We start from the raw sequence: 17,497 nt of genomic DNA, 5'->3' as shown, positions 1-17,497 counted from the left end.
TAAAAATACCATCTATACAGATGCACAGACTGTATCTGTACATCTGTGCATGCACAGAAAACAACTCTCAAAGCATTTTGCTGTCCAGCCTGAGGTAATTCTGCATGCATGCAAAATTTCACTTAAATAATCTCAAAGCACAGGTTTTCCATTTGTGTGAACAACTTAGTATCTCAGAAACTGAAGAAATGGCACTTGGGAGCCAGGACACAAGTCGTGCACAGGAAAAGGATCACAAGAAAAAACAAACCCTATCTAACACTTCTCATCATTTGTCTCCCTTTGGCCTCTAAAGAGCCTGAGAAGAATCCACTCAAATACAGCTTGCCTACACTTTGGTAAAAAAGAAAAGATTAGCTTTACTTTTCACCCTGGGGAAGTAAAAACCAAACATTCAAAGTCTTCTTAAAAGCTGCCTTGAAGATGTATTAACCCAAGTAAAACTTTATGCACCTTCAGAAAACCTCTGACTCTAAGCTAATGGGATAAACCCGTGCACTCAGCACATCTTCTGCAGATGTGAAAACCTCCTGCAGTTCTGCAGAGCTTGGCCCCTGCTTCCAAATGGCACAATGTAAAACTCTGCTCTTACTAAGGCATGTACTTTGCTCACCAGTAGATGCCTGTGGATGCCTAGTACCGATATATCTGAAATACCCATCAACAAAAATATGTTCATATTACTCAAGCAGTTGAAAACAGCTGTAAAGGACAAAGAAGGTGGGTTGGGTGTTTTTTTTAGTCTGTTTTGTGCAATTAATGTTTTTTATTCAACATGCTTTTTTTTTTGCATTCTGATGTATCATCAACTAGTTTTGAAATTTGTGAAATTTTTCAGATCAGTTTATTGACAGTGGTAAAACACATTGATTCTTTTCCTACCTTCACTTTTTCATGCGTATAGATGTTACACTGGGTGTAGTTTGTCCAGGTCCTGTTGCTTTCTGGGTGTCTAAACCAATTCCCACTTGGATCACAGATCTTCGTAACTTTTTCTACAGTCAGTCAAAGATGATGGAAAGAAAAACAAACAAACAACAAAACATTCAGCACTCAAGTTCTATTCCTAATGCCCAGAATTTAATGAAGCAAGTTTGGCAAACAAATGACAGTTTTATTAATATGACTCGAGAGACATTGCTTGTTACTAGGAATTCTGAGAAACTAGTGGCTATTGCTTTTTCTTGCCAAAGGAATCTGATGTGTTTTTTCTTAAGGAAACACATAGATTTCCCTCCTCCAATCCAGTAAGTATCAAAATATATCAAATTGCTACAGAACTACCAGATGAAGTGGCAAGAATATTTAAAGGGCTTGTGTAACATCCAGGATCTTAACTCAAGTCTGACATCCTACCACTGTAAATTAGGATTGGACAGGCAGGAAAACAGCAATAGAGAAACTGCTCAAGAACCAAACTGGAAAATTTCTGGGACCACATAATAATTTCTATCATCAAATAGAATGAGGCACAAAAGGACCCTGTGAAATACCAAATGCAGAAGAAAGAGACAAAACTGGAAGTCTGATGTTTTCCACATGCTCACAGATGTAAAGTTTAGCCTACAGAAACAGGAAAAGATCCGCTTACAGGAGAAACTCCTGTTGATTTCAACTGCTAAACTAAGGTAGCAGAGTAAGTAGTATTTCTCTTTGTCAGAAAGGAATGATCTAACTTTCTATTTCCTCATCTACAGAATCCCACCAGGATGTATTTCAGAGAAGAAAATAAGTAACTTGTCCGTTTTCTATGTGATAAAGGGAAAATGCAAAAAATGGATTTGGTATTACTGAAATCCTGGAGCATTGGTGACTTCAGTGAGGCAAACAGCAGGTATCAAGCACCCACCTCATTCTGTTAAGAACGATGTTGATGTACAAGCCCATTTACACTTACCTGATGGGTTGAAATCCTGAAAGTAGTCAGGGCAACGCTGTACTGACACAGTTCCAGCAGCAACGTCACTCCAGCACAACCAGCCATCCCACGTCCTGTTACAGTAAGGACCTGAAAACACGTAGAGACCTTATATATATAATTAAGTAACAACCCTTCTTCCATAATAATCTTTCAAAAGTAAGATGTGAGACTACATAAGGCAAGTTTCTCACTTGTAGCCATGAGAAAAAACGAAAACAGAAACACGATTTAGCAGTAGATAATTAAAACTCTGCTTAATAGAAGTAGTTCTTTCTACTTCTTTGAACGCTCTTTAAAATTCACCTTGAAATTGTCTGCATTTACAAACCACAAATGTAGAGCACAGCAGGCAAAACTGTAAATCAATTCAGGCCCAATAACACGTATTAGCCAAGAGCCTTCAGCTTGCAAGGACCACTTCACTGACTTTTATTTACATTTTGGATGTACACCAAGCCTTTGCATATGTTTACTAGTTCACTAAAAACACAGTGATATCCTAGAAGTAACCAGGAAGCCTGGCTGAGAGGCATCCACAACTAAACCTGCAGCAGTCACTGCGGACAGACACTTCTCTAAGTGCTTCAAGGACAGGGAATCCACAGTGCCCCTCAAGTGCCTGTTTCAATGCCTCATTGCACTCACACAAATTTTAACATCGTTCTCCCTTCAGAGAGACCAGGGGTTTATAAAAAAAGCATTTCCAAAAAGGCACGCAGAATGACACACCCTCTCTACGGATTTGAAGATATTTTTAGTATCTTCCTTCATTTTTCTTTTTAAGACTTAACACCCCCCATCTCAAAGGCCACATTTTTCAGACATCATATAATTCCTCCTCTTCTCATCTGAAGATTTTCCAGTTCGTCCAGATCCTTCTGAAGTTGTGATGCCCCCAGCTGGGCATAAGCTCACGCTGTCATACTCACATCTCTTCTTGCCTCAGAAGCCATTCCATGTTTCCAGAAGTTATCAAGTCAGAAACAGTCAAAACAGTGCCGGGTACGATTACTGAGGTTAGCTCTGAATGTTATCAGAGAAGTACTCATGACACTAACACAAACCTCAGGAGAGGGATATTATGGATTTTAAGGTAATTTCAGTTTTTAAAGGCAGATGTGACCAGAGAGGTATTTTAAGAGCATAAAATGAAATAAAGTGCTAAGATTAATTATATTTTTTCTTTATTTTTAATCAGCATAGCTATTTAAATCAACATTTTCTTATGAGAAACAAAAGCTTTGTATTAAGTAAGAAGCTGTGCTATGGACAAGGTAATAGAACATTTCATTTTATCTTCACGAATCCCAAAGTAATGCTTCTAAGAAATTGTATAAATACAGTTACAGCCTGAAAAATTATTGCTACCAAGACAAGAACTTTGTATTATTACAGGATCCTGAATTACTGTGATTACATCTGTTAAACATTTGCCTTTGTAAAAAGTTATAAGAAACTAATCTCTACCTTCTTTCCTGTGAATAGGGTCTTGCATAATTTTCTGGTAGCATTCATACTGTGCTGTCATAATCTTATTCCGTGTAACACTCAGTGGAGCCAAGTCCTCTGTCATGTTCTGGTGCCCTCTGGATGGTACAGCAGTGGCAAAAAACTAAGAGGAAAAATACCTTATTTTAGCAAGTAATGTATAAACTCCAATATAAACTTCTTACGGCTCACAACTTTTAAAATATACTTTAAATATTATTTTACTGAAGGAGGATCATCTCCCCGTCTTATTACTGACAATATGCTTTTGTGTTTTTCTAGTTAATTTAGCAATTGTTGCTACTGAATCTTAACAAATACTTCCTTGAATGAATACGGGGGAGTAACAAACTGCAGGTTTTGTAAATTGTAACAGAAAAATTCACAGAAAGCACTGAGACAATCAGAAGCATATAAGCAGCTTTTGCAAAACCCAGTAAAATACATCAATGTTACATGAGTCTAAAAGGCATTTCAATCAGGCCTAAAATAATCCTTTATGAAATGAGACTTTCCATATACTGCATGCATGGAAGTTTTTGGCTTGTTCAGATCTATTTGGTTTCTCTGTAGGCTTGTGAAGTATAAAACCAAGCCTCAGAATATATTAAAAAAATTATATTCAAAAGACAACACCAACTGTTACAGCTCTTAAAAAGAAAAAGAAATATCAAGAAAATGGATCTCGATCGAAATCTGAACCTTTTAAGTCCATGAAAACTTAAATATTTTGTGGGAAGCTACTAAGTTTCATGGAAAAAAAACCCTGCAGATTGAAATGCTGTACCCCTGTCATACAAGGGGTGAAATGAAAAGTTGCAAGGATGTCCTCCCAACCTGAGCTAGGAGGCTCCTCCACTCCTCCTGGAGTCTGCACAGCACTGCCTGTCACTTGTCAGCTGCTCCTGTGAAGTCCTCTGCTAGCCAAGGATACACTGGGTTCAGCAGAGGTAAATACTATTTCTGTTCCTTCACCACAGCAATTAAAAGGAGAACAGAAGGTAGATAAAGATCCTGCTGTGCAGAAACTACATTCTAATACAAGATCAGTTGCTTCTGAATTTCCAGTTTAATAATTTCTAGGCATTCTTACCCCCTTGTAAAAACTGGAATTTGTTTTAAAAATGCAGAAGACTCACCATAGTAACTGGTAGGACAAACAGCCAAAATGTGATGCCATTTTTTGTCATTTTTCTATCCAGTTGATGAACTCAAACTGCAAAGGAAAAAAAAAATAGGAAGAAATTTAGTATTTCATGAACAACAAAACTAATAAGAGACTTCATATTTTCTTTCTGAATTAAAACAAATAAATCGAGGGCTTTCTCTGTTTTTATTCACACACAGTGACACCATGTGATATCCAAGGACATGTACAATTCAATGTGGGAAAAAAATGCACTCAATTCACCGGCCGTGAATTCCAGCAGGAGAGTTTTTCCTGCATTGCTACCTCCATTGCCTCAACACCAATTCTCCAGTGGGTTTGTCTCAGTCAGGTAGCTGGCATCAGCTCTAACAGACAGGGAGAAATTAGCACCTTGACATCTCTGCCTTTGAGCAAGCACAGCAAACCGCAATTCAGGTTCCTCTAAAGTAGACTTAGACTTTCACAAATACACACACAGTTATTTCCTATTCTTGTCATATCAGCCAGTTTTTGATTTTGCCATTTCTGGCACAACTCATCTAGTAAGCTGTCACTTAATCTTCAAGTCACAACTTTACAAGAATGACTACAGCAAGCCAAGAATGAATTGTGAGCTGTAAAATAGTTTCTGCATCTACAGCAGCTATGAACTAGTTACTGTATTTGTAGTGTGCAGAAAACAGAACTACCTAAAACAGCTACAACTGTCTTACAGTGCAGACTATTTTTAGAATCGATTCTTAGAGTCTAAAATGCACCTAAAATATCCAAAATTATTTATTAAGCACCTGGACCATCCATTAAGCACTAACTTTCTGTGACAGCTCTCTCAAAAAGGAAGGGCAATACGCAAGAGAATTCTCATTCAAAATTTCACTGTGTCCTGAGGTATCTTCAAAAGATCACAAAACTGAGCCTGGAATTTAGATAAGAGCTTCTCTTCTCCTTGTATGGTAGCAAATTTACATTAAGTTATTACAACTAAACCACCTTTCAAAATCTCTCACTGTACTAGGATTAACGAAGCTATTATCAGCCAAAATGAAGGGGATCACATCGGAGTTTAGTTCTCTTCTACAGATTAATTCACTAAAAATAATACACTGATAGTTATGGTATAAAACTCACATACCTCAAGAGTCCCTCATAAACCTAGCTCAAAGATCCCTGAATTGAGAGGGCTGTTGGCAGCTGAGGACCTACTTGCAAACCTGCCTCCTAACCCAAGACACACTCCCTGGATCACACTTACTCCTTTCCTTGGAACTTTTTCTTACCCAGCAGTCATGTCATGCGAGAGACTGGTGGATGACAAACAACTTATTGTACACTGAACTGCAGAACAGATTTCACAAAAAGCCCATCCTTGGGAAAAAAACCCAACCTGTCATAATCACAAAAAGCAAACATTCTGTATCTACTTATTTTCTGCTTTTTGCACTGAGACTGGGTCCTCTTAACACCACACTAATACAATGACAGCATTCTGCAGGATACACTAACTACAAAATATGAGAGCACTGCTGTTTATATCGTTACTACTGGCATGCAGTCCTCTAACACTGACTGCTAGAAATCGCACAGGCAATTCAGTGAGGCATTCAAGTTCAAATAAGCTTTTCTGAAAGCTGCTGAAGCACTAACAGGAAGACCAATTAGCATACACGAAAGATATTATTGGTTTGAGTATATACTTCTCTGGAAAATTCACGTGTTGAGAACTACAGTGAATAGCTAATTGAACAAAACACCATCTGATAACTCAAGAAAAATATTTGACTCACAATCCATTATTATTTCTGCTTCACAATACCAAAAATAATCCACTTGCTTGGTTCCTTTAACAATCCAAATCTTTTCCTACCCAGTGATTGTGTAGACCTACCCTACCAACTATTCCAGTATTCACTACTTAACTATTAACACTTCCTAGGAGATAAAAGATTTAGTCAACTCTCTAATTCCATCTCTGCTTATCACTCATTTCTCACAGCTACTAACTGCAAAAAAATTACATGTAGGGAAAAAAGTCCTTTTTTTAGACAGCACCAGTTTTGGACTTAATTACAAAAGGTATGAAGGTCATTGAGATGCCTGTTTGGACTTCAGGCAGGCAAACCAAATAATTCTCACAGTTTTCTCCCTCCCAGAGGTGAGAGGTATTAGATACACAAGGAAAATAAATGATTAACAAAAAAGACAACATCAGGTTTCTTTAAACGACAATGCTTCTCCAGCAGTTCTTCAGCTATTAAACATAGCTGACAATTCTACTGTAGGGAAGAGAAGGCAACTGCATTGGATTGAGATTAATTTGAGTGCATTGGATGTTACCTTGAGGGAAAAGATGGTGGAAGCTTTGACAGAATCCCCTGACTCCACTCTGACAGAAGCCACACACTGTGGTTTACATGACAGGCACTGAATGAAACTGTAAGTCAGTGAACTCAACACTACAACTACCAGCAGTCCTCTGGCTTAAGTATTTTCCCAGTAAAAGGGAATGTCAATGAGAAGACAATGGGGAATTGCAACAGTAAATCAGATCTTGAAAATCTCATTTTTATTTATAGTGCATGTTGTACTAAAGACTGGGGTAACTTAATACAAAAAATTTAAAAATTGAACTGCCTGCTTTTCCTCCTTATTACCTTCTCTGTTCCCCAAAGGGACAACGCACCAAAGGCCTTGATCGTGTTTGTCACTGACAGCAGTGACATCTACTGAAGAAGGAGGAATTAAAAAGGAACTTAGCCAAAATAGTCACTGGTATTGCTTTAACAGATGTCCACATTTCTCTTCCTCTTGCTTTCTCTACAGAGTCATCCTGCCTCATCAGCTGTTTCTACTTTTAACCTTTTCCCATCCTCCCAAGAATGTCATCCTTTGCTGAGCTCCAGACACTTTTCATTGAAATGACAGAGCAAAAGGGTTAAAAAGAGTAGTTGGCAAGACAAAAGCATTTTTTTTTAAGTTTAATTGCCTGATCACATTTAGTACAAAAAAACTCCAACGAAATACATGCAGCTTCCACCTGAAGCAGTTGCCCTTAGGTCTGACATTAAGTCCCAACACAGCTCAGTAGGAGCTGTCATTGCATGTACATTCATATACAAACATTTTCACTAACTGGCAATCTTTGATTTGCTTAGAAAAAGGAAAAAAACACAAACCCAAACTCCCAAACATTTTCAGTACAAATTACATATCTTGCAGTGTGCTATAAACTCGCAACACTGAAGGTGAACACATGCAATTGTAGATGGACAGCCTTCCTCTCTGACTGAAAACAGGAGTCAGGATGGCTGGCTTCTTGACCAACTCCTGTCCCCCCTTCCCCCTTCTAGCTGTTCTAGAGCCCCCTGATTTTTGTTGTTGTTGTTGCAGTATCTCTAAGAAATAGCTATACGTGCTATTTTGTTACATCTGATTCGTTTCAGATGGAGGCATAGAACAAAGTATTTAAAACCAGGCAATGTTTGGTTGTTCCAGCCCAAGATACAGGCAAAAACAAGTCGGAAAATGTCCAACCCTTTTCAAGCACCCCCAATTTGCCCTAGTACACTGCTAGAAAAAACCAGTAATTGTCCAATACAGAAACAGACAGCCTTCACTTGCATCTCCACTCACAGAAACCTTCCGGTAAATACTCTGCCCGCACAGGGGCAGATTCAACTAAAATGGCCTTCGCAAGTGGCCAGTACCCGCCAAACGTTAACACACCCCAGATTCATTTAGTCCTTGAAGTGGACTACAAAATTTCCATACTTATCTTGGACAGCAATACAGGGCGATTTGGAAAGGAGGTAAATCATTTTACCAAATCGGGTAAAATTCCCTAATTTTTGAGGGAACCCCTTCTGCTAGGATTTGGAGTAAACTGCTCTGATGATATCACAGAACAGCTCACAGCATTTAGTGTGGGAATTAGTCTGTCCTGAGTTGGATCCTGAATTACAGAGTTAAGAAGGCTCAAAAAGAATAGTTATGGAACAAATCCAATGACCTCCAAGTTGCACAGTTTCACAACTCTAGAATTCACTACTTACCACCACCACTACTCTGACTGAAGACCCAGGGGTGCGCAAAGATCTGCCTAAGTGAATCAGCAATTAGGAAAATTTTTGGAATATCCATATAACCACTATGACAAATATTATAGGAAATAACCCTAAGCTGATAAACAAGCCAAGTCTCTTTAGACATCTCATTCTCTGAACCCACATTATCGGTCACGAATGTTGAGCTGTTATCAAAAAACTCCACACTGAAACATCCTTCCTTATACTTTTATTTCCAGGAATTTTTCCTAGGGAGCAGCTGTGGCACAATGGCATTTACTCTCTTCTTGAGGATTAAAATAAATTAAGAAGAAACAGAGCAGTGTATCTCAATTTTACTGTTCTATTATTTTATAACTACATCATGAACTAGGTGGTAGTTCAGCTCAGTATGAGAAAGTACTCACTGTTTATTTCTTGGGCCACACGCTGCGCGTGTTACAAGGTCTGAGGCAAGTAGTTTACAAAGTTGTTTCACATCTTTTATTCTATTAGCATGCAGGTTTTTTGTTTTGTTGGGTATTTTTGCATCACTCTAGTTGCTTGCCAGAAGCCTTGCAGAGATTCCAGAACCAGCTATAGATGAAATTACACAGATTAAATTACTCCTGTGTACTTCTTCCCATTAAGAGCTTTTGGCTACTGTTCAGCTAAGTTTTGTCTCCTTCACCCAACAGAAATTACAAGCAGTAATCGACAAGACTCTTGGCCAGTTCTAATAATACCTAAAATCGTAAGAACCTATCAGTGATGGTGGTGCTAATGTTTCCCAGGGAGGAGGGAAACTGCACTATTTCATAACACTTTTGGATGACATTGTAAATGATTCTGAGAAGAAACATAGGCAAGGTAAGTCCAGTTAAAAACCAAACCAACCGACTAAACAACCAGAAAAAAACCCACCACAACATAATTCAAAGAAGCATTTGGAGGTGGAAATGTCCCCAAAATTCTTCCCCTGGAATATTCTGCAATTTCTGCTCTTGGGCAATGTTACTTGCAGAGTAACTCCACACTGCAGAGCTAAGATGTCCATCACAACAATTTTGGCTCTTTAAAACATGATTTACACTGGGGAAAAACAAAAACACCAAACAAACAAACAAACAAACCAAACACACAAAAAACCCAAACAAACATAGTGGCATTTCTCCCTTGCTTTTACATGCACAGGTCTCCTGGCCTCTGTGCTTTCAATGCTCTTTCTATAAATTATGAAGGCTCCACCCCTCCTTTAAAAAACTATGAACTTTCTACGGCCTTAAGAACACATGAAGCCAGCAGTAGCAAATGCTGCAATTGCACGTGGAAGATAGGCAAGGACACAGTTAGGGTTGTAGTTACAAGTCAGCAGGATATCTTACTGTGCCAAATAAATGCATCATATGAATGTTAAAAATACCAAATTATTTAGGATAAATAAGAGACATTATACTCCAGATTTCCAAAATAATTTCACAGTGTTTTCTTGGTCATAGTATTTTCTGCCTGAAGTACTCATTATTTTACCTGCCAAAAAGAAACCTCTATCAGAGCCCATCAGCACAACACCGTGTAACTTTCTTATTTCTAACCTGACATGAGAGAGCAAGAGCTGGCAGCAACCGTTACATACGAGAAAATCAGGATAGTATTTCCCACATTGTTTACATTTTTAAAATTACAGTATTGTTTACACTATCTTATCCAGTGATACCAACACTCCAAATGCTTCCCTCTTGAGGAACTAGTTACTAAATGAAGGCAATCGAGATTCTGGGAAAGCATATCTTTACCAACAGACTAACATAGCTGATTCTTAGAGATGCAGTTGTCTTTTCCAACAGGTTATAGTTATTAATACCTCCAGATTTTTCAGTGATTGCTACTTCACTACCATTCTGTAAGCACTGGTTATGCTTACTTTACAAACAACCCATTTTACCCCATAGTGTACATTGATGTCTAAACTCCATCAACATAGCTCCATGTTATTAGGCATAACTCACCAAGTCCAGGTCAATGTTCTGAAAGCCACAGCAATTAAATTCTGTAGCATTTGTTCAAGTATTCAAGAAACTGATAAAGAAGGCTGCCCTGTTGAACAGTTATCTGTAAAAATGCCAGAGTGGCCACTATCAAACATCAAACACCTTAGTGAAGATTATTAAACGAAAAGTAATTATTGGAAATTAAGATGACTGCAGAATAGTTATTAAATTCCAACAGCTGATATATTAAGATAATTTACTGCTGGTAATTATCTTTTTTTGGTTTTTTTACCATATTAATTTCCTCCTGTAGTAATATTTAAATGTACTTCAAAACATAATGAGTAAACTTTCCTGAGATGCCTTCTTCTCCGAAGCAACTGCTATGCTGTGATGAGGATGTTTCAATTAACATGTTATTTTAAATGCAACAGGATTGCACGTGACATTCTCCCTTTTCCATGTATTTCTGGCTATGAAAAATTTTGAGAGCTCTCAGATTCCTGGTAGGTATACTTTAATGCTTCCTTACCTTTTGCCAATCTGTATTCCTCATGCAGTCAACAAAAAAGCCCTGCAGTTGAAACTGGGGCAAGATACCCGCAGACATACAGAGCAAAACTTCACGGGCATACCCCCCAAATTCATAGGGATGTGTTACTGAGGTAACCTCAAACCCAATGATGTGTAGCAGAGCATCATCTCTAAGGGAGCGAACACAGGACCCTAACCAGTTGCCCTAATGTACAGGAAAAAGTGTTTCCTGTCTTACTGTTCTCAGCACACACCTGCTGACACTAGTAACAAATAACACTAATAAAAGTGTAACCTGTGAAACCAAACCAAACAAAACCCAAAAAACCAAAAGAACTTTAGTTATCTATATACAGAAAATGCTCTTAATCATATGACTTACTTTCAGGCAGTCCTGCAAGAAGCAGGGTGTTGGACTGGATGATTCTTTATGGGCCCCTTTCAATTTGAAAAAGTCTATGATTCTATGACATATGTGAAAAATATGGTATATTCCTCCAAAGGAGACTTCTCCATCTCCAACCAAAATTACGACTGTTCTGAATTAAAACAATGGCAGTGTGAATTTATGGATTGATCAAAGAGAACTTAACACTTACATAAAAACTTCTATTTAAACACTTGTATAAAAACCTTTGCACACATGTCTGACTTTTTTTTTCCCAGACACTGCTGCGTAAAGGCTGCAGAGTGAACTACTGCTCAGTGTATCTCTTTCAGTCAGTGTTTTTATTTGAATGACTCTCTTTGATGCTGTTTAGCAAGTAACGACCCAAAAGAGATCCAAAGGTTTCTTTGTGAAAATGTTAATAGCGTGATGTCATTTTCTCAGCTGGCTGAGTTACAGAAGTTTTTCGTTATTTCTTCATTGACACATGCTAATTTTACAAGAACAGTATTTACACAGTTCAGACTTTTCTCAAGGTCAAAGCAAGGTAGCAGGAGAACAGGTTAACCAAAATCAATCCCAACTTTTGTTTTTTTCAGAGCTTACCACTCAAGCTTTTTCTCACTGTTCCCAACCCAATTCTGCTGTTTACCATGTTCTGTGAAACTTACAGGTTTTACATCAGTGCCTTCTAGATTAACATTTGTGTGTAAAAACCCACATTTCTAAATATACACAAACGTGCTCTCATTCAATTAAAGCAAAACTGAAGTTTTAATATATTATTTTTTATGAAATTATTGTTCTTTAGGTGGACCATGCAACACCAGCAACTCAGAGCAGGATGGGAAGGGAGCAGGTGGCCAGGAAAGGGAACTGCTTATGCCAGCATAAACACAGTGCTGGTGCAGTCACTGTACCAGAACTGGCGTCCTAACTTTGGGTTCACCATTGGTCAGTGACTTGAACAGAAGTGATGAACCAAGTACAGATAACTCTCTGTGGACATGTCAGGAGCACTATGGTTGGTTGATCTTGTGTTGGATTTTTCAAAAATGTAATATAAAGAACTAAGATATCCCCAAAGCAGTGTTCTTTTCACTGGCAATAATTTTAGCCTGGTTGAGGATGAAATTTCAGATGGGAAGCTCAGGCCAAATATCAAAGTTTTCTCTCATGGGATATTTCTGATGCAGTCACTATTCCAAAAAACTTCAGGTATATTTAAGGCAGCTTTACAAAAATTCAGCTTGGCATACTTACTCCAAACAAAATAAACCATCAGCTACTTCAAAGCCTTTCCTAGGTCAGCTTAAGTCAGAACATTTCCTCCTAAATTTAAAATTTCACATGCCAAAAGTCAAAAGTGCAAGATCTGGAATATTTCACCCCTTGCGTATTAGAGAATACACGTTATACTGCACTAAATTACCAAAGCCACTAATCCGTCTTGGAGCAAAAGCCAAGAACAAGCAGCAGCCAAAACCAACCTTTTGAATTCTAGTGGCCTGAAGCTTGTTTCCTTTGCTTTTAATTAGCTACAGATATTTCCCATCTTTCCTATGTTTTTTTTCCTCTGTTATATTCCTAACATGGCATTTTAGCAGCAAATGTTTTAAATTGGGCTCACACAGACTACGCCAACCATAAAGCAGTTTGGTTCTTAACTTACTTGAGTCTCACAAAGTAGTTGAAGTTAATCTCAACAGCATGGAAAGAAACTACCTTCTATGTATTTTTTTAAGTCTATAGTTGCATATGCTCATCTTCTTGAGACCCACAGACACAGGTCAAGACTTCCAAGGGCCTATACTCAGTACAGTGAAGAAGAGCAAAGGGTTGTGAATGACTTTTAATGACAGAAAAGAAGGGTTGCACACACTCAGAGGACAGATAAAGAACACAAATGTCAAAGCTTTTCTCTTTACATTTATAACCAGAGATTTTCTTTTTATGCAAAACTGCTTCTCCTCACAGAGCAGCTGCAGAAATCATCTAAAGGTAGCCATAAAGAGGGCAGAGTGACAAAAGGGTTTTTTCCATCCTCTGCCTACACCTCTTTCAAATGAAGACATGTACAAAGATATCACTACAGCCAATGATAATTTTCTTTAACATCATTTCCCATCAATGTGATTTAACATTACTGTTGACAAATGGAGGAAAATCAGTGTTTCCAAGTTTTCTAAATGGGAATTCCCTTCAGCTTCATTCACAGCCTACCACACCCCCCAGAATATTGACATAAGCACGACTCTGACACAGACTACAGCATCCCAGAGGAAAGAAACACTTGTTTTGCTAGACTTGCAGTCGGTTCATAAACTAACTGCAGAACCATTGCAATTAACTAACCAGCTTAACAAAATGAGAAGCGAGATCCCTGGAAAAGGAAGCAAACTGCTACCAAAGGACCACACTAAACTCTCTTAGGGTATTCACCCTATGCATTCCTCCTCCTGATTTGAGTGTACATGGCAAACACAAAACAATTGGCACCAGTTTGAGATGTGAAAGTCTCCAGTGACTGACTAGACAGCCAAAGCCCTATTCAACCACCTAGAACATATTTAAGTGGTGACCCTAATTAATTATCTTTGGCAATGTGCACTTAATTTTAAAATAATAATTCCTCTTTGACATGAGGACGGTCTTTCAGTTTGAATATAGAGTATCTAGTAGAAATCTTTAGCACTTACTGAAATAATAAGTTTAAACATGTTTTCTGAAACACTACTTTGGTAACGCTTCTCCCACCTGAAATCGTACACATCAGTCCTTACCTACAAGTAAGAAACTAGCCCTTATTTTCACATTTGTCCATCAATGGCCTCTTATAAACTCTTAATTATTCTTTTGAAATACCAGGGAGAAATAACTGCTGAGAACAGGAGAGGCCCAGGTCTAACTGGCCTTATATTTCAGTTGACATCCTATTACATTTTCATGCCCTTAACAGAAAAGCGATTCTATGCCATAGAAAAAACAACTTGCTGAGCTTATGGTGCTGGGAAAGATGCTAAAAGTTTGAAATAGCAAAAGCAGATGGTGGGTCACCTAACAACTTATCTGGCACGCAGTCAGCAAGCCACACACATATTCGATGGTCAAGCGCTATTTCACATGCTCTGAAGGAGAACTGCAAGGATGGCCACTACTAGGATTTCAATAATATTGCATCATGGCATTTGCATATTACAGTCTCTCTGCAATGCATTCCATCTGTTTCACATGGCTGTGTAGTAACAGTACAGCAGAATTAAATGTATCATTGCACATTATCACATAAAATTCTCTGTTCTCTGTGAAGCATAGATTTTATAGACAGTGCCAGCTGCAATCTGTAGGAAGCAGTGGGAATGTTTCCATGAATTCAGTTAAAGATCATATGCTCAGGGTGTGGTCGTGGGAAAGACTAGTGTATCTTACACACAGTCCCTGAAGTCCAATTACTGTTCCTTTAATTGCAAACAGACTTTTCCATATCCTTTTGCAGTATTCCGCCCTGGCTTACCTGATTCAAACCAAAATATTAACTACAAACATTAAAAATACTGCATAAATCGGACAAACAATCACTGCTTTGATAAACTCGAGTCTCCCTTGGACAAGGTACTTCATGAAGTATTGCATACCAAATGTAACAAAACATTACAAGCACTACAGCTACAGCAGAGCAATGAGAATCAAGCACAGCTCTTCTGGTCATAAATTTTGTAAACGTGTTATTTATATGCCATTTACACATTTAAGGACATGATCTCTCCTCCAAATGTAATAATAATAAAGGCAGAAACATACCATGGAAAATCTCTCAATTAAAGCTTGTCAAAATTGCAAGTAACTGAAAGTTTCCACTGCAACCATGGAAAATACTAGGTGGCTTTAACAAAGGGATCCATATTTCATGCACACTCACATCCCGCACTTATTTTCTAGGAAAAAAAAAAACCACCTCAGAATTCTCACACTGATTTCACACTCCATTAAAAAATCTCTGGAGGAAAAAAAGTGCATGGAATTTCATGGGAAGCTTTGGTAAGGACAGTATCTACCAAAATTAAGTTGAAACATATTCAATTGAGTTTGCAGTTCTACAGACCAGTTCCTGCCACTGGTTTGCCAGCGTTTCAGATGCAACTGCAGTACACATCTGCACTAGTTTAGCAAACTGAATTTAATAGCAAAGCCTGGACATAAAACTTTCAGGCATTACTTACCTCAGACTGAGGTACAAAAATCACTATGAAGAAATAGCTTTCACAGGCTTTTTTTATTATTATTCTTTCATGCATCTTTAAACTTCGTAAGACACTTTAAAAGGCTCATCCACTTCACGCTCAGAGAGTCTGGACTTGCACCTCTCACGTGTTACCCTCTCAAAGCTGTATTTGTGCATCCTGTTCCACTGAGCATGCAAAGCCTCAAATTCATCCTGCTGAGAAATTTAGTTCACAGCTGCTTGCTTGGCAGGGATTGTGTGGGAGGGGGGGGGAGGGAGGAGGAGAGAATTTTCCAAGCAAGGGGGAAAAACAGTACAAAACTTTCATCATCAATGGCCTTGACATTGCTGGAGCCAACGGAAACAACATCACCCAACAGATTCCATGCAAGGGAACCATTCAGAAACAAACAAAAAAAATAATCTCCTGCATTTATTTATATCGAGGTAGCTTATGCCAGGCTTCCTTTGGTGAAATCTGTATTTCTTCTGCATTGGCTTCCTCCTGCTGTTGATGGAGCAGGATATTTGCTGAAACACAGCAGGTAATTAATGTGATATTCTGAACTAATCAGCATATATGGTGGAGAGAAAACTCTGCTATCTTCTGAAGCTGTAAGAACAGCTATCTCTGGGGTTTTTTTGTGTGTGGTTTGCTTGGGTTTGTTTGTTTTACTTGTTTGTTTTTCCCCAAAGGAACTATCAAATGCATTATTAGTGAAATACATAACTGGGCCAAGAGCAGACATAACATTTCTGTACTAATACTGAACTGGATGCAAGTCTTGCTGGCAAATGAGCTCCATCATAGGCACCTGTCTTACTGACCTAGTATTTTTATAGAAATAAAAGTGCTTGGTTATTGCTGCAGATCTACACCCCACAAAGAATAGGTGAAATTTAATGAGCTAACTTCTCAGCGCCCTAATGTCTCCACATTATCTCAAAAGAAATAATAATTTGCAGGAGTAAGAGCTGGTTGGTTTCATCCCCAATCAGTAAATATATTTCCCAGTCTCAGGAGAGTAACAGAACACAATTACAACACTAGCATATTTTGTAACTACTCAATGAAGATAGTGTACAAAAATCAGAAAAACATCTTTATTCTTACTTTTCTTTTGCAACACTCCACATCTTTACTGACTTTGCACCACTAACCAGTTGCTGCACATAATTCCAAAACTAGTGGCATTTTAATGATAGTATTAATTATTCTGGATATCACATAAACATTTTATAGACTAGGAAGCAGAGTACTTTTTCCTTTGTCTATGCAAAGCACGAAACAGATTGGATACAGACTCCAGTTAAGAGGGACACTGACAACTTTAGTTATATTTGGTTTGTTCTATTCTAAAACACATCATCAGTAAAGACAGTGAGACACCAGTAAACATAATTTAAACCATGAAACTAAGTAAACTCATTCCCATGGTGTTGTTATTAGACAACTTCTAACTTAGAAGTCATTATTTATCCTCAGGCTGTCTCATTACACCACTTTACAAGTGAAGTAAACCTCTGATGAGTTAAGGAACTGAGAACTTCAAATTTGAAGCGGCCATCACCCAGAGATCTGAACTCTGAACCCCACTTGGCTGGTCATCTCTGAGGGTCAGACATTAAAAGGAGGATGACCCTAAGACATCTGTTGAAAATCAAGACTACCAAACTGATGGGAAATTCAGACTAATTCAAATGTGGGAGCCAAATCAGCTACTGAAACTGTATAGTGCTACCAAATGTAGAATGATTACACT

General features: G+C 38.2%; 1 protein-coding gene across 1 annotated transcript in view; it reads right to left on the bottom strand.

Moving 5' to 3' along the window:
* CALCRL (calcitonin receptor like receptor) overlaps positions 1-17,497 on the bottom strand; it is a 59,941-nt gene that overhangs the window by 22,048 nt on the left and 20,396 nt on the right. Inside the window, exons 2-5 of the mRNA XM_051623867.1 lie at positions 4,549-4,625; positions 3,389-3,533; positions 1,898-2,008; positions 883-995 (exon numbers count right to left, since the gene is read on the bottom strand). Of these exons, the coding sequence (XP_051479827.1) occupies positions 883-995; positions 1,898-2,008; positions 3,389-3,533; positions 4,549-4,599 (420 nt within the window). The 5' untranslated portion in view covers positions 4,600-4,625. The remainder of the gene's footprint in view (positions 1-882; positions 996-1,897; positions 2,009-3,388; positions 3,534-4,548; positions 4,626-17,497) is intronic.

This window comes from Apus apus, chromosome 6 (assembly GCF_020740795.1).
Source record: "Apus apus isolate bApuApu2 chromosome 6, bApuApu2.pri.cur, whole genome shotgun sequence".
In the NCBI taxonomy this organism is placed as follows: domain Eukaryota; kingdom Metazoa; phylum Chordata; class Aves; order Apodiformes; family Apodidae; genus Apus; species Apus apus.
Note: the sequence above shows the minus strand (reverse complement) of the source record. Positions and strands in the feature narration are given on the sequence as shown.